This window comes from Camellia sinensis, chromosome 9, assembly GCF_055761805.1.
Source record: "Camellia sinensis isolate YWXY chromosome 9, ASM5576180v1, whole genome shotgun sequence".
Lineage (NCBI taxonomy): Eukaryota > Viridiplantae > Streptophyta > Magnoliopsida > Ericales > Theaceae > Camellia > Camellia sinensis.
In genome coordinates this window covers 13,408,493-13,432,230 of record NC_138969.1, presented here as the reverse complement: position 1 = coordinate 13,432,230, position 23,738 = coordinate 13,408,493, and the positions used below count along the sequence as shown (strand labels likewise).

The following is a 23,738-nucleotide window of genomic DNA, read 5'->3' as shown; positions in this document are numbered from 1 at the left end:
AAATGTATCAACAAACTGCATTGCCACTGTAATCGATTTTGTGTGTCTTCTCCAATAGTTTATTAAGAGAAAACTTGAACATCTTGTTTTCCTTCTGGGGTTATCTTGTGGACTGCCCAAGTTTCTATACAACTTGAATATTTTACTTCTATACTCAGTAAGTAGTCCATTTTTGTTGGTTTTTATCTCATTCATTACAAAGTCTTGCATATAGTTGAAGGGGAGATTGAAATTGATTTATTGGTTTAACATTATTGTCAAAAGTATAGACATATCCTACTTTTATCAAACTCTTTCTTATACATTTAACCAATAGCATTTCTTGTAAAGGGTATTTTTATTTTAGCATAATTGGAAATGAAAATCAACATGTAGATTTTCACATAACAGAGATGGCAGCTTTTGCTAATCAACATATAGCTTTTGCAGTTCTGAAAGATTTACCCTGTATATACAGATTTACATAATACAGGGTATATGCAGTCCTATATTACAGGGTATATGCAGTCCTGTATTATGTATGAAATGAAAGGGGGATTTGGGAAGGTATTTGGAAATGAAAAGGAAAAAAGTGTGTAAAACTATGTAAAATGTAGGCACATTTCACCTGCCTTTTCTTTTTCCCTTCCCAAATCCCTAACCAATCACAGCATTAGTGAATATCATGGGTTCTTAATTTGGCTTATTTTTATTTCTTGCACAGTTACAGTTGTATGAATTTTAAATAGTCATGTACTGGATCATGTAATTAATTATTCAGTAATTTTGGATCATCAACTGGTGCTTCTGAATCAACTAGAGTAGAGTAGTAAATGTGTATCTTAATGGTTGAGTAGGAGACAAAATCAACCCCAATTTTCTCTTTTGTGTGGCCTCATTTGTGGAGAGCACCATATGCTATGACTTTGTGAGGATTAATTGAATGCATTTTAATGGACTATGGAGAATCACTTCCTTCATAAATCAAAGAAGATATAAAGAAGCAAGAAGCAAGCAAAAAATATATATTTTTTGGTATGTAATGTGTTGATCTGCAAGTGCAATGTGCTGATCTATATGATTCGCATCACTTTTTAATTTGTTGAAATTTTTCTCAAGTGAGACCATGTTGCTGGATTTTGATGGCAGGAATCATCCTCTGCTCAATATATATTGCAGCAATACTGTAACGCACTCAAAATCATACATAAAATCCATCACTTTATACATGCATTGATACAAAAGAAATCAACCATTTCAATTCATCAGAGTAGTTCTTACAGCAGTATTACATGTTAACAACAAAAGCAAATGCCCTACAGGTTTACAGCTTTCCAAGTCAACACTTGGTTACACAAAAGAAGAGTACTAACTCTATACAAAGTAAGCCCTTGGCTTGATATACATGTAATACAAACAAAATAATCAAAAAGAGTCTTCAACTCCCATATCCATCCAAGCTATGTCCTTGGAGGTGGCATGCCACCTGTACCTGAAAATAATGTCCCATATAAGGTGAGACAATGCCCAGTAGAGATATGCTAAACACAATATGAGCAATAACTAAGACATTAGCAAATGATAAATGTTTAATTCCCATAAATCAATTCATAACCCATTTCCATTACATGACCACTATGTCCATGTTTCATTTCATTTTCCATTCCTATCCAATTTCCCATTTACAACAACGGCTCAGAACCTGACCAACAATTTTCATGAGACAGTGACTCATATTAAACATTTGTCATTACACAATAGATAAGCCTACTAGCTATATCAGCATCTCAACAGATAAGCATACAAGCTGTATCCACACTTCAACAGATAAGCATATGAGCTATATCAACACTTCCATAGATAAGCATATGAGCTATATCAACACATTATCTGACAAGCATATGAGCTGTATCAGTGGAGTCCATCCCCTATCTCCTCCCAAACAACATTCGGTTTAGAAGTCCATCCCCCATCTTTCCCTAAACCGTGGAGTGCATCCCCTATCTCCTCCCACACACACAACATATATACACAGGTGATATACACAATCAATCCATACATAACATTAATGTATTCTATTAACCGTCATACTCTATGACACATCCGATTGATTAGTTTTAGTTTGCCTAATCATCATGCATTGTCTACAACAATCAAAACTACCCTCCACCGGTAGCCCAAGCAATTATTTCTAAACAGATAATAAAAGCTCCAACAGATAAAATATCAATGTTTTTGAAAGTGAGAGATTAATAAATCCAACTCCACCATTCTACCATATAATGAGCCAATTTCATTATTTCCAACTCAATTCCAAATATCAACACTTTTCCCAAATTGATTATACCAATTAATTTGTACAACAAATTAGGGTTTTCTACCCCTTTTTCCAATATTAACCCAATGGTCCATATATCAACAACCAACATCAATATCCTTATTTTGAAGCCCAAAATACACATTTTAGAATCAAAATAACAAACCCCCTTTTTGTACATTTTGAAACCCTAGATCCCAAAATCAAACCATTTAACAAAATGCTCAAAAGTCCAGACAAAACCCATAGTTGTGAGTAGGAATCCCTACCTCAAAAGATGATCTAATGAAGAAGATGACGAAAACGAAGTTGCTCCAAATCACAAGTTTCTCGGATCAAAATGTAGCCCTCGACGATCAACCCAACTTTTACAAAGGCCAAAGGTGAGGAAACAACTCCTACTAGATCAATACTTAGAGAGAAGTTTGAGTTTTAGAGTGAGGTGCTCTCTAATGGCTTTTCCAGAAAAGTAAGAGAGAGAAAGAATGAGAAAAAGTGATTTAAAAATGACCCACAGTCAACTGATATACGACATTCCCACTCGAGCGGAAAACACAACGCTCGAGCATCAAGAACAAAAACTAGGTCCGCTCGAGCGCAAGAAGGCCCGCTCGTGCGCCAAGACACAAGGATAAAGTACATCCGCTCGAGTGAGAAAACCAGTCCGCTCGAGCGCAAATCTCCCACTCCCAGAACTTTCACCAAGATAGTACTACCCGCTAGAGCGCCAACAAATCCGCTCGAGCGCGACCCGCTCGAGCGCAGGAAGCCCGCTCGAGCGTAGAAATCACACCTGCAGAAGTTTTGCAGGGACTCGAAATACTGGGAGTATGCAATATCCGCTCGAGCACCAAACGACCCGCTCGAGCGGAACGACCAAAAACCTGGCGACAAGGATTTAGACCAAGGCTTGACCTACCTGCTCGAAACATGCCCAACACATCCTAAAACTCAACACAAGGAATTAAAGGATGACAACAAGGTATACAACCACCAACTTCACGGAACCAAAGTCCGGAACACAACAATTACAAAAAGGGAAAACCGGGATCGCTATAACCTCCCCTCCTTAAGGAATTTCATCCCCGAAATTAAACACAAGTTTTTTTTTTTCAAAAACAGGTTTTCTTCATTTACCACAATATTACAACATAATATTGAACATTCCGACCCATTACCGGTCAATCCCCTCTCTTTTTAAGAGGCATTTTTCATTATACATAACAACCTGCATTATCAACATGCATTCCTCTGAAATTTACCAATTCCAACTCATTTTCAATGCCAAAATATATTTTTTTGCATTTCTAAACATCATTAACATATACAATGTTAAAATCAACTTCCATCATAAGGCAAGTTTTACAGCATACTTCCATAAATCAAAACATATACCATGTTTTACAACTTAAGACATATGTAATGCTCTTAAAGTTCCACAATATTACAGAATTTCAATACATGATTGCACATCAACAAACAAGTCCGGATAATTCTCACGGACATCCGCCTCACGTTCCCAAGTGGCTTCCTCCACTCCGTGATGCTTCCACAAAACCTTCACCAAGGGAATGGTCTTGCCTCGCAAGACTTGATCCCGCCTATCCAAGACCCGAACCGGTCTCTCCTCATACGAGTCATCCTCATCTACCTCTAAGTCGGTCCAATCTAACACATGGGATGGATCCGGCTCATACTTCCGAAGCATACTCACATGAAACACGTCATGCACTCCGGACAACTGCGGTGGCAAAGCTAAACGATAAGCAACCTCCCCAATCCTCTCAAGGATCTCAAAGGGGCCGATAAACCGAGGGGATAACTTCCCACTCTTTCCCAACCTCATCAAACCTAGCCTAGGCGATATCTTTAGAAAGACATGGTCACCTATCTCAAAAGCCAAAGGCCTCCTCCTACGGTCGGCATAGCTCTTTTGGTGACTCTGGGCTGTAACAAGCCTCCTACGGATAAGTTCAACTTTCTCCGTCGTCTCCCTAACCAACTCCGGACCCAACAAAGGTGCATCACCCACCTCGGCCCAACAAACTGGAGACCTACACGGTCGGCCATACAAGGCCTCAAATATTGCCATACCGATACTCGACTGAAAACTGTTGTTGTAGGCAAACTCCAACAAGAGCATGTGCCTCTCCCATGTCCCACTAAAGTCAAGGACACAACCTCGAGGCATATCCTCAAGGATCTGAATAGTACGCTCGGATTGCCCGTCAGTCTTAGGGTGATAAGCCGTACTAAATGACAACTTAGTGCCCAAGGCACTCTGCAAACTCTGCCACAATCTAGCAGTAAAACGAGGATCTCTATCTGAGACGATCGTCACTGGGACCCCGTGCAATCTCACTATGTCCCGAATATACAAGTCGGCGAGATGATCTACCGAATCTCTCACGCGCATAGGGATAAAATGCGCCGACTTAGTCAACCGTTCTACAACCACCCAAATAGCATCACTACCCCGCTGAGTCCTTGGAAGACCTACAACGAAGTCCATAGTGACATGCTCCCACTTCCACTTGGCAATAGGCAAGGGTTGCAACAAACCCGCTGGCTTCTGATGCTCAGCCTTCACTTGCTGACAAGTAAGGCACTTCGATACGAAAACAGCCACATCTCTCTTCATGCCATGCCACCAAAACTGGCGACCCAAATCTCGATACATCTTAGTGCCTCCGGGATGCACCGCAAGGCGTGAATGATAAAACTCTCGGAGTACTTCCTCTCGACAAGACTCCGGCACAAACAAACGGTCTCGGTATCTCACACTCAGGTCGGGATACACCGTCAAACCCTTCTCAACCTTCCTACTGGAGATCTTTTCCCGGAGGGATTCTACCTCAAGGTCACCTCTCTGTGTCTCTAACACTCGAGCCACGAGTGTAGGCTGCGCAACAACAGAAAATAAGGCCGCAGCCTCAACAGATTTGCCCAGAAGCAAATCAAACTCGCCAAGTGCTCCCAACATTTCCCATTCCCGGATGGCTATACAAGCTACATCACTAATGGATTTCCTACTAAGGGCATCGGCCACAACATTGGCCTTTCTTGGGTGATAGTGCAACTCAAAATCATAGTCCTCGATGAACTCCATCCACCTTCTCTGCCTCAAATTCAAATCCCTCTGTGTAAATAGGTAATTCAAACTCTTATGGTCCGAGAACACCTCGAACCTCTTACCATAAAGGTAGTGCCTCCAAATCTTTAAGGCAAAAATCACGGCCGCTAACTCAAGGTCGTGTATAGGGTAATTCTTCTCGTGAATTTTCAATTGACGTGAGCCATAAGCTACCACTTTCCCCTCTTGCATCAACACACAACCCAAACCCTCTCGTGAGGCATCACAATAAATCGCATAACCCAACCCTCTCTCTAGAATAATCAAAACCGGAGTGGTGGTCAATCTAACCTTCAACTCTTGGAACGACTTTTCAAAAGTCTCACTCCACACAAACTTGACCCCTTTCCGCGTCAATCTAGTCAATGGCGAAGCTAGCCTGGAGAAATCTTTCACAAACCGGCGGTAATACCCAACTAATCCCAGAAAACTGCGGATCTCAAAAACACTCTTAGGCTGTGCCCAATCTTGCACTGCCTCAACCTTGGATGTATCAACGGACACCCCTTCCCCGGATACCACATGGCCTAAGAATTTGACTTCCCTTAGCCAGAACTCACACTTCCCAATCTTGGCATACAACCTATGGGTTCTAAGCAATTCAAGCACCACTCTCAAGTGTTCCTCGTGCTCCTTCTCAGAAGGCGAATAGATAAGAATGTCGTCCACGAAAACGACTACAAATCGATCGAAGAATTCCCAAAAGATCCAGTTCATCAAGTCCATAAAGACTGCCGGTGCATTGGTAATCCCAAATGGCATCACCAGAAACTCATAATGGCCATACAGCGTACGAAATGCCGTCTTCGGAATATCCTCCTCCCTGACCCTCAACTGGTGGTAACCCGATCTCAAGTCTATCGTAGAGAAACAACGGGAACCCTTCAACTGGTCAAACAAATCATCTATACGGGGCATAGGGTACTTATTCTTGACCGTAGCCTGATTCAACTTCCGGTAGTCGATACACAATCTCAAGGCACCATCTTTCTTTTTAGCAAAGAGGGCCGGTGCTCCCCATGGTGAAACACTAGGGTGAACAAAACCCTTATCTAACAACTCCTGGAGCTGAATCTTCAACTCACTCAACTCGGCTGGGGCAAAATGATAAGGTGCCATAGAAATCGGCGCCGTGCTCGGCACTAAATCAATAGAGAACTCTATCTCTCGGTGAGGTGGTAAACTAACGAGGTCCTTGGGAAAGACATCCGAATACTCACAAACCACTCTCGGTAACACAGTCTGGGTCTCATCACACTCACTACTCAAAAGGTAGCAAGTAGACCACTAAGCTCACTCCACCCTCGCGGATCATACATCGGTGGCAGTACACTACTTACCCGATCCCCCAAGAAATGGAAACACTCCCCACTCAGGGTACAAACTGTAACCCTCTGGCGGTAGCAATCAATAACAGCCCGGTATGACGATAGCCAGTCCATACCCAAAATAATATCAAAACCCTTCATGGGCATAACTACAAAAGGAAAAGGGAGCCTACGGTCGGCGACCTCTATATCACAACCTCTACAACCATGTTTCAAAATCAATTCACCCCCAACAGGTGATACAACACATATAGGAGATGCTAATAGTGCCAACTCCAACTCCAACACAGATGCAAATGCAGCAGATACAAAAGAATGGGACGCACCCGTATCAATCAATACACTAGCAACCGAGTTGCAAAACAGAAAAGTACCTCTCACAACTGATGGAGCCGGTACTAGGTCCTGCGCGGTAACAGCATACACGCGCCCTGTAGGCCCCTGATCTACCTGCTCACCTCTAGGAGCAAAAGACTGCTGCACTAACTGGGACGACAAAGCTCCCGGATTGGCCCTCGAGGCCTGCATAGACTGAGCTGGTTGATTACTCTGCGTCTGCCTAGAACCAGACGCTCCCGAAGTGGCACTCAACTGTGGGCAAAACCTCTTCAGGTGCCCAGGCTGACCACACTGATAGCAAGACAAAGATTGGCCCCTGCCCTGACTCTGGCCCTAAGGTCTAGCTGAAGAAGAAGCAGCTCGCTGATCCCCTCCCTTCTGTGGGCAAACCGAAGACTTGTGACCCAGCTGGCCACATGTGAAACAAGTCAAACCTCCCTGACTACCTCTCCCGGAGCCTGCACTCTGCATTAGGAAGGTCGATCTAGCCAAACCACCCTGAGACTACTGAGGGTTAGAACCCCTCTGTCTGCTGCCGTCACCGTGACCATCTTGGCTCCTCTTGGAGCCTCTCTGCCCTTCATCCTCCTCTTGTATCATAATTTCCATATGAGCTGCAGCATCCACCAAACGTCTATACTCTCAAATAAACGGCCCTCTAACCCTCAACTTGAGTCCATGCCTCAATTTCCGCTCAAACTCAAAGTAACGGCATTCCTCGGAAGCCACAAGTTCAGGTACAAACCTGGACAAGCTAGTAAAAGTAGCCTCAAACTCAGCCACTGACAAACCCTACTGTTTAAGCTGGCAAAACTGCTCCCTCAGCAGCTGAAGACAAGAACTTCTCCTGGAAAGCACTCACAAATGCCTCCCATGCACTACCAACACAGTCCTTCTCGTACTTCCACCATTGACCCGCATCTCCCTTCAGTTGGAAGGATGCCAAGGTCACCTTTAAAGCTCTGTCCTCGATGCCAAGCATCTTGAACGTCTTCTCCATCTGTTTCAACCACTCATCAGTCTTAAGGGGCCCCTTCGGATCCCCAACAAATTCGTCCGGGTTAGACCGAAAGAACTCCCTCTTCAAGAAAGAAGGTCCTGCCTCAACAACCTGATTCTCAGCTCTGAGAATACCCAAAGCTCCCGCTATCTCTTGGGCCAAGGCGTCCATAGCCTGCTGACTCGCTGGCTCAGCCACATTGGCCTGACCAACTCCCTCTTGTTGTGCCGGAATATCATCCGGTAAAGGCGTTTCCTGCCTACCACGCAAGCCACGCCTACCACGTCCTCGTCCTGACATCCTAATAAAGGTAATCAAGACTATTAGCACATTCGCAAATGTGCCGGAGATATAACACTCGCGTCCTAATGCATGGACAACTGTAATTCACTCCACGTAAGCACATAATCACGTAAGCAATTACGAATTTCATTTCCAGATAATGATAGTCCCGAGGCGTTACTAGTGTTCCGGTTAAAAGCAGCATTGATCAAGTGCTTTTCCAACAAGACTCCTAGAAACCCAAGGATCCAATCAACATCCTAGAAACTACATTCCATACCCACATAGTCACATAAGCATGTTATCAATTAAACACATAGCATATGACACTACATCTAAGTCTCTATCAAGCGAGACAAACCCATTGTGATACTAATCACTTCCCACGTACCCAAAGTATTCGAACTCGGTACGCTCTGATACCAAGCTGTAACGCCCTCAAAATAATACATAAAATCCATCACTTTAGACATGCATTGATACAAAAGAAATCAACCATTTCTATTCATCAGAGTAGTTTTTACAGCAGTATTACATGTTAACAACAAAAGCAAATGCCCTACAGGCTTACAGCTTTCCAAGTCAACACTTGGTTACACAAAAGAAGAGTACTAACTCTATACAAAGTAAGCCCTTGGCTTGATATACATGTAATACAAACAAAATAATCAAAAAGAGTCTTCAACTCCCATATCCATCCAAGATATGTCCTTGGAGGTGGCATGCTACCTGTACCTGAAAATAATATCCCATATAGGGTGAACCAACGCCCAGTAGAGATATGCTAAACACAATATGAGCAATAACTAAGACACTAGCAAATGATAAATGTTTAATTCCCATAAATCAATTCATAACCCATTTCCATTACATGACCACTATGTCCATGTTTCACTTCATTTTCCATTCCTATCCAATTTCCCATTTTCAACAACGGCTCAGAACCTGACCAACAATTTTCATGAGACAGTGACTCATATTAAACATTTCTCATTACACAATAGATAAGCCTACTAGCTATATCAACATCTCAACAGAAAAGCATACAAGCTGTGTCCACACTTCAACAGATAAGCATATGAGCTTTATCAACGCATTATCTGACAAACATATGAGCTGTATCAGTGGAGTCCATCCCCTATCTCCTCCCAAACAACATCCGGTTTAGAAGTCCATCCCCCATCTTCCCCTAAACCGTGGAGTACATCCTCTATCTCCTCACATACACACAGCATATATACACATAGGTGATATACACAATCAATCCATACATAACATTAATGTATTCTATTAACCGTCATACTCTATGACACATCCGATTGATTAGTTTTAGTTTGCCTAATCATCATGCATTGTCTACAACAATCAAAACTACCCTCCACCGGTAGCCCAAGCAATTATTTCTAAACAGATAATAAAAGCTCCAACAGATAAAATATCAATGTTTTCAAAAGTGAGCGATTAATAAATCCAACTCCACCATTCTACCATATAATGAGACAATTTCATTACTTCCAACTCAATTCCAAATATCAACACTTTTCCCAAATTGATTATACCAATTAATTTATACAACAAATTAGGGTTTTCTACCCCTTTTTCCAATATTAACCCAATGGTCCATATATCAACAACCAACATCAATATCCTTATTTTGAAACCCAAAATACACATTTTAGAATCAAAATAACAAGCCCCTTTTTTATACATTTTGAAACCTTAGATCCCAAAATCAAACCATTTAACAAAATGCTCAAAAGTCCAGATCAAAACTCATAGTTGTGAGTAGGAATCCCTACCTCAAAAGATGACACCCAATGAAGAAGATGACGAAAACGAAGTTTCTCCAAATCACAAGTTTCTCGGATCAAAATGTAGCCCTCGACGATCAAGCCAACTTTTATAAAGGCCAAAGGTGAGGAAACAACTCCTACTAGATCAATACTTAGAGAGAAGTTTGAGTTTTAGAGTGAGGTGCTCTCTAATGGCTTTTTCGAAAAAATAAGAGAGAGAAAGAATGAGAAAAAGTGATTTAAAAATGACCCACAGTCAACTGATATACGACATTCCCGCTCGAGCGGAAAACACAACGCTCGAGCGTCAAGAACAAAAACTAGGTCCGCTCGAGTGCAAGAAGGCCCGCTCGAGCGCCAAGACACAAGGATAAAGTACATTCGCTCGAGCGCAAATCTCCCTCTCCCAGAACTTTCACCAAGACAGTACTACTCGCTCGAGCGCCAACAAACCCACTCGAGCGTAGAAATCACACCTGCAAAAGTTTTGCAGGGACACGAAATACTGGGAGTGTGCAATATCCGCTCGAGCGCCAACGACCCGTTCGAGCGGAACGACCAAAACCCTGGCGACAAGGATTTAGACCAAGGCTTGACCTACCTGCTCAAAACATGCCCAACACATCCTAAAACTCAACACAAGGAATTAAAGGATGACAACAAGGTATACAACCACCAACTTCACGGGACCAAAGTCCGGAACACAACAATTACAAAAAGGGAAAATCGGGATCGCTATAAATACACTGTAGCTTGCAGAGGACAAAAGCTTCAGAATGCTGTTGTCAATGCTTATGCAATGGGTAAGGTGAGGATGTTAGCTTCTGATATCGAGACAGCCACAAAGGTCATAAAGAGTAGGAATTCCTCCAAAGCTGCAGAGTCAGGTGGGTTTGTGCTCTGGCAGATGAATCCAGATATGTGGTATGTGGAGCTTGCTCTTGGTGGCAGCAAAATTCATGCTGGATGTAACGGCAAGCTTGTTTGGAGGCACACACCGTGGCTTGGTCCACATGTTACAAAAGGGCCTGTTAGACTCTTACGTCGAGCACTGTAGGTAATGCCACCGTGTTTGTGATCCTACTCTCATCATCTCTGTCTCTTTAGGCTTTGGTTGGATGCGGCTTTTCAAGCCAGCTTATTAGTTAAAAAAATCAATTTTGTTTAAAAAGCCTTTACTCATTTGGCAATCCAATTTCCCTCAAAATGTTCATTTTAACCACTCTAAAGCCATTGGAAAAGCCAAAAAAACTAAGAATGTGCCAAACAAACTCAAACAAACTAGTTTTTTGAGCATTAGCTTTTTGGTAAGCTTGTTTTTGGTCAATAAGTGATCTCCAAAGGAAGCCTCAGTTTACTAATTGGCAAATTTGTAAGTTCATGATCTAACCTCTGTTCTACTTGCAGGGTCTTGACCCAAGGACCACTGCAAGCATGTTTACTAATGCTAGATGCATAGGGGAAAAAAAGATCAATGGAGAGGATTGCTTCATCCTCAAGCTTTGTGCTGATCCACATATATTGAAAGCCAGGAGTGAAGGTCCGGCAGAGATCATAAGGCATGTTTTGTTTGGCTATTTCAGCCAAAAAACTGGGCTCCTTGTACACCTTGAAGACTCCCATTTGACTTGTATCCAAAGCAATGGCACGAATGCTGCGTACTGGGAGACCACAATCAATTCATTTCTTGATGATTATAGGCCCGTTGAAGGGATCATGATTGCTCACTCGGGATGACCAGTGGTAACCCTTTTCAAGTTTGGAAAGACTGCTATGAGCCACACCAAAACCAGGATGGAAGAGGCATGGGCAATCGAGGAAGTGGCATTCAATGTTCCAGGATGTCAGTAGATTGTTTCATTCCACCTGCTGAACTAAGATTCAGCTCTATCAGTGAAGCCTGTGAGCTCCCTCAGAAGAAAGGGTTAGGACCGCTGTAGCAGCTGCAGCAGCAGCTACTTATCGAGCCAAAGTTGTAGCCCAGGAGGAATCGCGTGATAATAATATCAATAATATTGTTTTGAAGATGGATATTTAGAAAAGGGGCGGGGTTTAGCAGTAAATGTTTAGTAGAACACTAGCTTGTCAGTATAAAAGGAATGACCAATATGAGATTAATGGGTAAGTTAGAAACTCAGCTGATTGAGGAATTTTGAAGTTGGATCCAAGTTTCTTCAAATCTGTATATACAGGGTAAATCTTTTAGTTAGTCCTGTATTATGTATGAAATGAAATTATTGACGTTGGATTAGACTTGGTTCATATGGAATTTGTATTATATATAGAATTGAACGTTCAATATTAATGTTTTGGATAGTTGGAGCTAAAATGTGTGCACGTTGTTGAATGCATGAATGGTTGATAATATATTTAGTGTTGATGGATTATAGTGGTTATACAGGATACAGGTTGTACTAAAAATGGATATAGGTTGTTTAGAATTTTTTTTTTTAAAAAAAAAAAAAACAAACACAGAAAGTATTTGGCCACCAAATATATTGGTAACCAAATATGTAATCAAATGTTTTGGCGACCAATAATTTCGTAGCAAAAACATAACCAAAAATTTTTTTGTGACTAAATAGTTAGTAGCTAAAACAATTCAAAATGAGAGAAAGAAACTATTGGCCACTAAATTTTTTAGTCAAGGAAAAAAAAGGGTATCATTTGGTGACTAAAACATTTGGTGGCAAAAAGTAATGTATTCTATTGGTGACCAAAATAATTAGTCTCTAATAGTTGGTTAAAATTTTCATGTAGAACTTTTAGTGACTAAAAAATTAGTGGCCGAAATGCCACGTTTGCCGACTAAGTACGGATTCGTAGCCAAATGTTAACTTTCGGTGACTAATTCTTTCGTAGCAAAAAGTAACACCTTCCCTGACCACACGAATGTTAGTAGCCAAAAGTCACATTCGGCAACTACTGGTTTTAGTGGCGAAAAGCTAACATTTGCCGACCAAAAGAAGTTTAGTAGGCAAATGTTACACTTTCGGCGACCAAATAAAGTTTAGTCGCCAATACTATCGCCGACAGGGTATAGGCGACGAACTTGGTGACAAAACCTTTTAGTCGCTAAATCGTTTCCGCGACCAAATTTTTGACTTTTGGCAACCAATATTTTGGTTGCCAAAAGTGACATTTCTTGTAGTGATAGCATGTTCCCAAACGAGGCCTTACAAGAATTAAATAACCGATTTAAGAAGATTTTGAGGGAGTTGTATGTTCCTAGTTTTGTTTTAGATTCTAAGAATGGGTATATATAAATTGTTCTAGGTCTTTCAAAATTAAAAATATTTGTAAGCTTGCAAATAAATTTTATCCAAATGACTTCATAAAGTAAGAAAATTTACATTTGAAATTTTAGTTACAAAACAATGGGATCGGTATCCTTAAACAACTTGCTTTTAAAAATTTGTTAATAGTTTTTTAGTTGTGTTGTGCCAAATGTTTTGTGAAATAAGAAAATCGATGATTTGTCTTCTTATTGATTGATAAATTTGTCTTGTTTTAACTTCACTTATTTCTATGATTACAAGAAAATGAACATTTTCGAGTGCAAACAGAAATTTCTAGTTACATATAGGCTAATCCTCTTAAGTTAGATTTTAGCATCTCTCTACCTACAACATTCCACAAGGAAACAGAGGCATACAAGCAACTATTAATCACTAGATGTGGAAAAATTCAAGTCGAGAGTACTGAACTCACCAAGGAAGCAATCAAGTCTTATCAGGTCTTTAATCTAGTGATTGTTTAGCACTATTTTATTTTTTTATTAGCAAAATGAAATTTTCACTAAAAGCATGAAATTAAAGGTACATGAAGATGCAACACATCAAGAGATATTTGGACAATCCAGAATATTCTTATTACTGCTACTCGCAAATATACAAAGTGGTTGTGTAGCACCACTTTGTGATGTGAGATTGTAGATCAATTTTTATAGAAATGAGTTTGATAATTATGGTGTTTATTTCTCTTGCATAATATGGGTTGTATGTAATAGTTGTTTACGTCATTCCAAGTTTGGGCCTGTGGTGATTGTTGGGCTTGGTAATATTGACTTTCCAGTTATTGTTAGGCTAGTAATCAGTTTAATATAATACTTATTATGTTAGTAATTAAACCCAAGTTAATTTTTTATCGACATGAGAGAATTGTATATTGTATAGTAAAATAAAGTGGATCAATATGATTTCAAAATTTTCTATAATTACTAAAAAAAAAAGTTCGTGTAGTTAATTGTACAATAAAATAGCCTTCCCCCTTGTAAAAATAAGTTTCACAAACCATTCATTATGTTTGTTTCCAATTTTTTGAAAAGACTTTTCAGAAAATTTTATTTTCTTGTTTTTCGTATTTTTTTGTTTTTACTAAATTTTTAAAAATATTTTAAGCATTTTTTTTAATTTTTAAACACACCTAACATAAATACACTTAAAAAATATAATTTTAGTGAAAAAAATCTTTAAAAAATTCACTAAATATTTTTTTTTGTATTTTTAATATTTAGTGAATTTTTTAAAGATTTTTTGACAAATATTTTACTTTTTAGATACATCTTAGTAAGGTGTATCTAAAAAAGTTTTAAAAAGTGCTTAAAATTTTAAAAATATTCACTAAAAACAAAAAAAGAAAAATGAAAAAAAAAACTCAATTTTCAAAAAATTGAATTTAAAAAACTGAAACCAAACACACTGATATTTATTTGAAATTTTTTAACTTGCAGGCAATTACGTGCAAGTCATATTCAAATCCTCTATGATACCTTCCCAGGTATCAGCTGCAAGAATTAATAGTATGGGGTCATCTAGAACCCTCCTACACTTCTTTTTTTTTTTTTTTTGGTTAAAAATGAGGGATTTGTTGATATAATCAAACAAGAACAACTGATGTACAAGATTGACAACATCGAAATAAAAGGATTGAGATGCAAAGTGTATTATGGCTAGAAAAAACATATCTCAATTAGGTTAACACATGTGAACTTGCTAAGTATATCTCTAAGCTTTATATTATCAATATGCCGTTGAAAAGAGAGAATTTTGATTGAAAGAAAATTATTAAGATAAATTAAACCTAATATTGTTAATATATTATTCAAAAGTGAGAATTTTAACTGAAGGAAAAATATTAAGATAAATTATTGAGTTGTGTCTATTTGAGACACCAGACTATGTTTAATTTGATTTGGTAAAAAAATTAATTACTAAATTTTATTAAATTCTACAATAAGAACCATCTATCATTTAAATCCATAAAATTCTCAAGTAGTGAGAATTAAAAAAATAATAATAATAAAAAGAGCCAATAAAATACACATAATAAAAGGAAACACTTTGTTAAATTTACTTGTTAAGCAAATATGGAGTCAATTTATGTCCATTGTTTTCTGTTTTACAAATGAAAATAAAAATAATTGAAAACAAAAAAAAAAAAAACACTAGCAAACGAGATCTTAATAATGTGTGTTATTATATGGATTTATCTAACCCAATTTATATAAGAATAAGAAAAGTGTGACATCGGTAATTATAAATTAGTGCTTGCTTGCTTGCAAATTTGAAATTTGGCAGGCAATGTTTACAACAAAATAAAAATCAGTAGAAGGAGCCCAATTCATTATTAGAAATTCATAAAAGCTGGTGAAACTCTTCATGAAGGTTATTATAACCTATAAGCATGCTTGCTTACCAAAAAAAAAAGAAAGGGTGACTTCAATGAACCCATAATTTAAAATTTAGGAAAGGGACTAAGCTAACAAAAAAATAAATAAATAATAACAAAATCAAATTATTTTCACCATGTCATTATGCCCCCTGGAGTGGAGGGTCAAAGCCTCAAGACAATGTAAAATAAGGTAAAATAATGTAAAATAATGTAGGCAAAAGTCTCAAGATAATAGAAAATATATAAATAATAAAGTGGAATTCAACCTTGACCTTCAATTTGATCATTTCAATGTAAAATAAAAAATGTAAAAACTTAAAACTATTAAAACTTTAGGTTATCTTTCTTGTTCAAGCAAGCTAATATTTTCAAATAGTACTCCATTGTGTTTTTATTTTTGGTAGCTATTGGATCATGACTGATTTTGATATGTGCCAATATAGTTGGGATTTTGTGAGTTGACCTGCCCTTCAATGCTCAATTTTTTTTGAAAATCTTTGAGGCCATGTTTGGTTTCATTCTCTGAAATTTTTTTATGATTTTTTTTAAATAAAAATTAATTTGACAAAAATAATATCAAAAATATATTTTTAAAACTTATTTTTTCCCTCCACAAAGATAAAATTATATAAAAATGATAAGTGCTTTCAATTTTTATTTTTATTTTTTTCAAGAATCTAATTTTTAGTTTTTTTAAAATTTAAAACAAGTTTATGAAAATCAAACCAACCATGTCTAAATATTTCTAATATTTAAGTTATTTATTTACCAAGACATAAATTTTACTTTGCCAATCAAATAAAAAACACTAAGATACATGAATGATGTAACCAACATATATGAATGATGTAGAGACAATTCATTGATAAATAAGTTTTTAGTTGCGTGCGTATGTAGAGACATAAATTTTACTTTGCCAATTAACCTATTAGCCATCTCTTTATTAACAGTGACGGTACTAATAGGGTGCCATGCCCCTCATTTTTAAATAAAATAGAGGTGAAATTACACTTTTAATCCTTGTTGTTTGACTCAAATTCATTTTAGTCTCTATTATTTGAAATTAAATAATTACACTTTAATTCTAATTTCAATTTGATCATTTTGCTCGAGTTAGAGGTCAAATTTAATGTTTTTGAGATATTTGTTAGTCTCTTATGATAAACAAGCATACTTAAAGAACATTTGAACGAAATGACCTAATAAAAACTAGACTTAAAATGTATGGACTAAATTGTTCAAATTGTAATCATCGAAGTCAAAGTAAAATTTAAATCAAACTATAGAGATGAAAACTGTAATTTATTCTAGCATCTTTTTAGGGGTGTAATTTTGGCCCGTGGCCAGCGGGCGGCCCGAGCCCAAGCCCAGCCCGATACCTTGGGCTAGGGCCTGTGCCATCATTTTGAAACCCGACCCGGCCCATGGGCTCGGCACGTGGCCCGACCTATTAGCCTGCTCAAGGCCCGCCCAAAAAGCCCGGCCCACCCGATGCCCATTTTTTTTAATAGAAAATAATAAAATTTTGGTGAGAAAAATTAAAAAAAATTGTTTAGGCCTGCCCAAAGCCGAGCCCCAGGCCCAAACCCATGGGCCCGTCCCGAGGCCCGGCCCACTAGCCCATCCAAAAGCCCGAATACCCTTGGGCCTAGGCCTAGTTTTCTGGCCCATGGACCGGCCCGGCCCGGCCCAATTTTTTTGGCAGGAGCCCACAAGGCCCGACATAGGCCCGTCCTGGCCCGAGCCCAAGTGGGCTGGGCCGACCAAAATTACACCCTTACATCTTTTCATCTTATTTTCGTGGACCGATAGTACTATGATAATCATGTCATATTATTACATTTTGTATACCACCTAATATGTCATTATTTTATTGATTTAATGGATACTAGCACTCATATAAACTATCAATACTCATCTATATATGATAGAAAAATGTTATAGGCTCCAAATTTTCTACCAAATGAATGATTAAATGTCTCACATAGGTGTGAAGTCCACGAAATTATAGACCTCACATCCATATGAGACATTTGGTCATTCATTTGGTAGAAAATTTAATATCCCTAACATTATCTTATATGATAATTGTTTGACACACAGTCATGCAAAAGAAACTTACTTGTTATTGAAATTATTTGCCTCAAACTCTTAATCAATTTTGTACATTGGAAAAAGAAATTACAATAAAATTTAACTCTAACCTTACAATAAAAGTCAATCGTAGATATGATTTTTGAAATTTCAAATAGCATCGTGTTCTATTTTAATATATGATTGAGTTAAAAAAATAAAATAAATTTTTTTTATTCATATTTAAGGCTTGATGTCTTTATTTTCAAGATGAAAAATGAAGTCTTAGAAAGATCAAATATTAGTTCAACTCAAATTTGAAACTCGTACAAATCAAAATACTAAAAACCAAGGGTTTTTTTTTTTTTTTTTTTTTTTTGGGCATGATCACACTTCAAGGGCTCATCAAGTGGTGAAAGCAGTTTGCCCTCGATAAAAAAAACAAGGGAAAATTACCATGTAGTCCTATGTAGGGGATCTATTTCCCTTCTAATCCCAATTTATTTTTAATAGATCAATAGGTCCACAGTTTTTTAAGTTTTATACCCAGAGGTCCCATTTTTTATTTTCGTATTTTTAAATGACTGTATTACCCTTTGTTTTGAGATCTATATATACGTGAAAAATCAAATTTTTGCTCCGTTTAAAAAAAGGAAATCAAATTTTCGTCTCCGCGATCTCGATTTCTCTTCGTTGTGGCGATCTCATTGTGCTGTGTGGTCGATCTCATTGTGCTGTGAGGTGGATCTGGTTGTGCGATTTGAATCTCTGTGTACAGGCGATATCTGCGTACGTTGTCTCTCTCTCTCTCTCTCTCTCTGGTGATAGATATATGTATGTGTATGTATGTATCTATCGATACATAGATATACATATATATGTATATATATATATATGTCTGTGCGTGTATGTGGTTTGTATTTGTCGATATATATGTATGTATATATAGATAAGCAAATTTGCGTGATATGCGGTTTGTGTTTGGCAAATTTTGTTTGTTTGATTTTGATTTTGTTGATTTTGTTTGTCGTATAGTGTAATGTGTTTTGAAGTTGTATTTTGGAATTGTGAATTCTGGTGTTTTGATACTGATATGTTGTAAGTGTATAATTTTGCAATTTGGAATTGTAAATTGTGCACTATTGGTATTGATATGTTGTAACTATATAATTTTGTAGTTTGGAATCTGTTAACAATTGTTTGTTGGTTTGTGATTTTATAGTATGGAGCGGTGTTTCATGTTAATGTGCAAATATAGTAATTGTTGTGCTGCTATTAAGATTAGTGAGGGATGTAATTATGATGAAGTTGTTGAGAAAATATGTGAGAAGTTCAAGGAGTTGAGTGTTGGTAACTTTTGTTTGTTTTTCTCTGTTCCTGGACATTCTAATTGTATTGTTGAATGTGATGACGATTTGGGGAATATGCTGTCAATGGTAGGTGGTAGTGGTTGTCATGTTGTTGATGTTATTATGGGGGATAAGAGAGTTGTGGAGGTTGATGATGGTAATTCTTGTAGGATTGATTCTGTAACTTGTGAGAGTTCTTTTGTGAATGATTGTGATGATGTTGGTGGTTTGTTGCGTAGTTTTTATCCAGAACCAGAGAGAGTTTTGTTGTCTGCTAGTTGGAAGGGGATTATACATAGTGTTGGTCAAGAATTTGAAGGTGGAGTGCCGGGGTTCCGCATTGCATTGGCTAAGTATGCAGTTGAGTGTGATTTTGCAGTGAATTATTTGAAGAACGATGCAACAAGAGTAACCGCTGAATGTATGATGAAGTCATCTGCGGGTTGTAAATGGTTTGTGCATGGAAGGGTGTTGATGGATTCTGGAGTTTTTTTTATAATGAAGTTGGATAATGTGCATACTTGTGGGGTTGTTGCTCGTAGATCTTGTAGCAAAATGGTTGGTTCTAGACTTGTGTCTGATATTGTGCAAAATGATATTAGTGATAATCCGTTGACTCGTCCTATTGAAGTTAAAAAAAAGTTGAAGAAGCAATATGGTATAGATGTTTCTTATCGGGTTGCATGAGAGGTGGGTTGTTTGGTGACTTTGCAACTTCTTTTGACCAGCTTCGATGGTACCTTGAGACGGCTACGAGAACAAATCCGGGAAGTGTGTTTGAATTAGATGTGGATGAAAGTAGTGGGTGTTTTCGGAGGTTGTTTGTTTGTTGATGGTACATTTTTGAAGGGGCATTACAAGGGGCATTTGCTTGCAGCAACATCAAAGGATGGTAATCAAGGTATGTATTTATTTGCAGTTAGTATTGGTTTAGTTTGTCAGTGTGTTATTGTATTGTGAGTCTGCTAATTTTTGCAGTTTCATGTGGTTTTGTTTGCAGGTTTGTTTCCTTTGGCTTTTGCGATTGTTGACGCTGAAAATCAAGATAATTGGATGTGGTTCTTAAGTCAGTTGTTGAAGGCTGTTGGTTCAGGCCGGAGATTGACTTTTGTGTTGGACCGTCAACATGGATTGCTAGACGCTCTTTCAGTGGTTTTCCCCAATGCACATCATGCTTATTGCTTGAATCATTTGAAGAGAAATTTGATTGACAAATTGGTGGGACTTTGTACTAACTATAAGTTGTGTTTGGTGAAAATATTAGTTAAATATGCTTATGCGCCAACGGTTGCTTCTTTCCAACATTATATGGAGAAATTGAGGCGTATTGTTAGGAATGGTAGAGTTGATAGTATGTTGGATGGTTTGCAAAATGATAAGTGGACCAATGCATTTTTTAGAGGGAAACGATATGGTGAGATGTCATCTAATGCTGCCGAGTTTTACAATAATTGGATTGGTGGGGCCCGTGAGTTGCCTATTACTTGTATGGTTGATATGATTAGGGTTCAAATCATGACTCAATTGTCGGATAGAAGAGCTGAATCTAGAAGATGGACTACGAAATTATGTCCAGTTATGGAAAAGAAGTTGGTGGACTCTTTGGAGCTAGCTAAGTCTGGGGATGTGATTGTTGCTAGTGATACTGTGCTTGAGGTTCATTCTTCTATTTCTTTTTATGTTGATATTGGTAGACAGACTTGTTCTTGCCATGAATGGCAATTGAATGGTTTTCCTTGTTGTCATGCTGTGCATGCTTTGCGTAGTAGTGGTAGAGATGTGTATGGTTTCATTGATCCTTTTTTTCATGTAGATTGTTTTAGAGAGTCATACAAGGAATCTGTTTATCCAGTGCCTTCAACTGAGAGATTTGACTTTGATGGTGCCAGTAGTTCGGTTATCAAACCTCCTATAACGAAGAAGCAACCCGGGCGGAACAAGAAGAAGAAGATACCTTCTAGGGGTGAGAATGTGAAGCAAATCAAGTGTGGGAGGTGCTTGAAATATGGGAATCACAATAAGAAGACGTGCAAGGCTGCTATTTGAGGCCACAATCTATTCTTTTGGATTTGTATTTGAATTTGAGGAATTATGATAATAAAAAATGTGATACTTGGTATTATGGAAGTAATGAATAAAGTTGGTTGAATTGTTTTTTGTTTGTTGATGTGTTCTTTACTTATTGAAGTTGTTTTGTAACAGTCTGGTTTTGTTTTTTATTTTTATGGAATGCAGAGAAGGTTGTTGAAAATTTCTTATTGAAACAGTATAATATGGAAATGCAGTTCATATTTCATAGCGAGAAAACTGTATAATTTTGCAGTTTTAAGAATTATTAGAAACAACCTGATGAAACCGCATAATTTTGCAGTTTTAAAAATTATTAGAAACAAGCTGATGAAATTGTAAAATTTTGCAGTTTGAAGAATTATTAGAAACAACCTTTACTGTATGAAAATATATGCAACCACAAACAAGTAGACAAACAATCAAAAGAAGAACCACAACAATAATAACAAGAAGAAGAGCAACAACAACATCAATCATTTTCACCATAACCATAATAACCAGAAAAAGATCATTCCCAAAAGTATATAAAGTACTTGTCACATGTTAAAAAAGAAAAATAAAAAAAAATAAAAAAAGGTACAAAGATATGTTCCCTTGAATATTTGTATTGTCAAGAAGTTTGTTCATTGTTTTTATGGTTTGGTATGTTTTGTCAACATTTGGTAGTGCTCGAGTTTCCAGGATCGGTTCTCATCATTGAGAAATTGATTGATGATTTGTGCTCGAAATTTGACCCACTCAGTTGGACGAAGTTTTTTCTGCACAGGTTGCCAGTTGAGATATTGGTTGATAACATTGCAGACGGCGATTACAAAATCATTCCTGCAATGTTTGAGATGAAGTTAATTAGTTAGGTGAAACTGCAAAATTTAGCATATTGGAAGATTAGTTTATGGATTTTGTATCTTACGAGTGTGGGGTTTGTTGTGGGCATTCCTCAATTGATGCAATTTCTGTCTCGCACTCTTGAGATGATAACATGTTTCCCTGTTTGCTGAGTAATGCTTTATTCCATCTCAGTTGATGTTGTTGCTACAAAATAGTTAGTGGGTGTTTTTGTTAGTTATAGTGATGAGTTGAGATGTTTGTAAAGGAATGGAACTAAGTATGAAATTTTATTTTAACTTACAATTTGCTTTGCAATTTCAAAGTGCTTGTTATGACAATCTTTTGCTGGCCTCAAAGAGTCATAGTGTCTCCATATTCCATCAGCATTGTCAAAGACCACAATTGTCCAATGGTTGTCGTGGTTGATTGGGAAATGGATATATCTGTTTTTCATTGCTTCTGGAAAATGGCTGTCCATCAGTTTTTCTCTCAGTGCTTGATCTTGGTTTTGTAGTGGAGTCTGTAAGTTATATATATGTTTGAAATATGTTATAAAACTCTGTAGTAATACATGTTGAGAAAGTAGAAAATTTTGCAGTTGTAAGGTATGTTAAGTTTTGCTTACATTGATGAGTGTTGAGAAAACGTAAGATCTTCCTGCATATGGATTGCTTGCAAATGGTTGGTTGGAGTGCCAATTGCTTTTTTGAGAAGGCATCAATGACCTGAAACATGTTATATATGAGAATGTGTTAGGTTTGTGGAATAGGTTATTGAATATGTACAGAAACTGTAAAATTGTGCAGTTGGAGACCTACATTCCCATATAAGGGTTCCCTGTTGGTCAATCTGCATATATCTGAAAAGTATACGCAGTTTTCATCTTCGCTGCCAGACCAGACACAAGCACTTGATTGTGTGTTGTTGATGAGTTGAATTTGGTCTTGGTCTTTTTTGGATAGACTATGCCAAACCTTGTTTGTTTTACAGCATGAAATGGCGAGTGGCTTGTTTGGGATTGATTCTTCCTGGAAATCACCATCACTTTCCAATACTTGAAGTTTTGTCTTCTTTTGATTGGCATGCTCTTTTGGGTTTGTTTCAGCAGCAACTGCTTTCTCTTGGCCAATATGTTCATGCATTTTTTCTTTCTGCTGTTGTTTTGCTTCATGAGCACCCTCTTTTTTGTTGTCATTCTTCTTCTCTTTTTCTTCATCGGTACCCTGTGTTGGTTTGGGTACATCAGCAGCAGTTGGTGTCTTATTTCTTGCATCTTCTTTGGGTTTGGTCATTGGTTGGTATTCAAAATCTGGGTCATGTGCTTATTTTCTTGATTTTTGTTTGATTCTCTTGACCATGGATCTTTGTTGGGGACTGCCAGTTTTTTTGGTGGACATTTCCTTCAACTGATCTTCTTTTTTACGCAATTCAGCCATGAATTTTTGTTCCATTTCTTGTATTTGTGCTCTCATGGCTGATATGAGCTTGTCCTTGTCGTCCTCTTTGGTTGGTGTTTGTGGTTGGTCATGACCTATAAAAATGTTGGATTGTGTTTTGGTTAGTTTAATGAAATT

The 23,738-nt window shown here is 37.7% G+C and overlaps 1 protein-coding gene and 1 pseudogene across 1 annotated transcript; both read left to right on the top strand.

Moving 5' to 3' along the window:
- The first annotated feature begins 392 nt into the window (after nucleotides 1–392).
- LOC114286701 (uncharacterized) lies at nucleotides 393–12,348 on the top strand (annotated as a pseudogene).
- A 6,792-nt stretch (nucleotides 12,349–19,140) lies between these two features.
- LOC145799248 (uncharacterized) lies at nucleotides 19,141–21,312 on the top strand. Its single transcript, XM_082888790.1, has 4 exons — nucleotides 19,141–19,674; nucleotides 20,116–20,167; nucleotides 20,267–20,922; nucleotides 20,965–21,312. The coding sequence occupies exons 1-4, from the start codon at nucleotides 19,141–19,143 to the stop codon at nucleotides 21,310–21,312; spliced, it is 1,590 nt and encodes a 529-aa protein (XP_082744916.1).
- The last annotated feature ends 2,426 nt before the right edge of the window (nucleotides 21,313–23,738 follow it).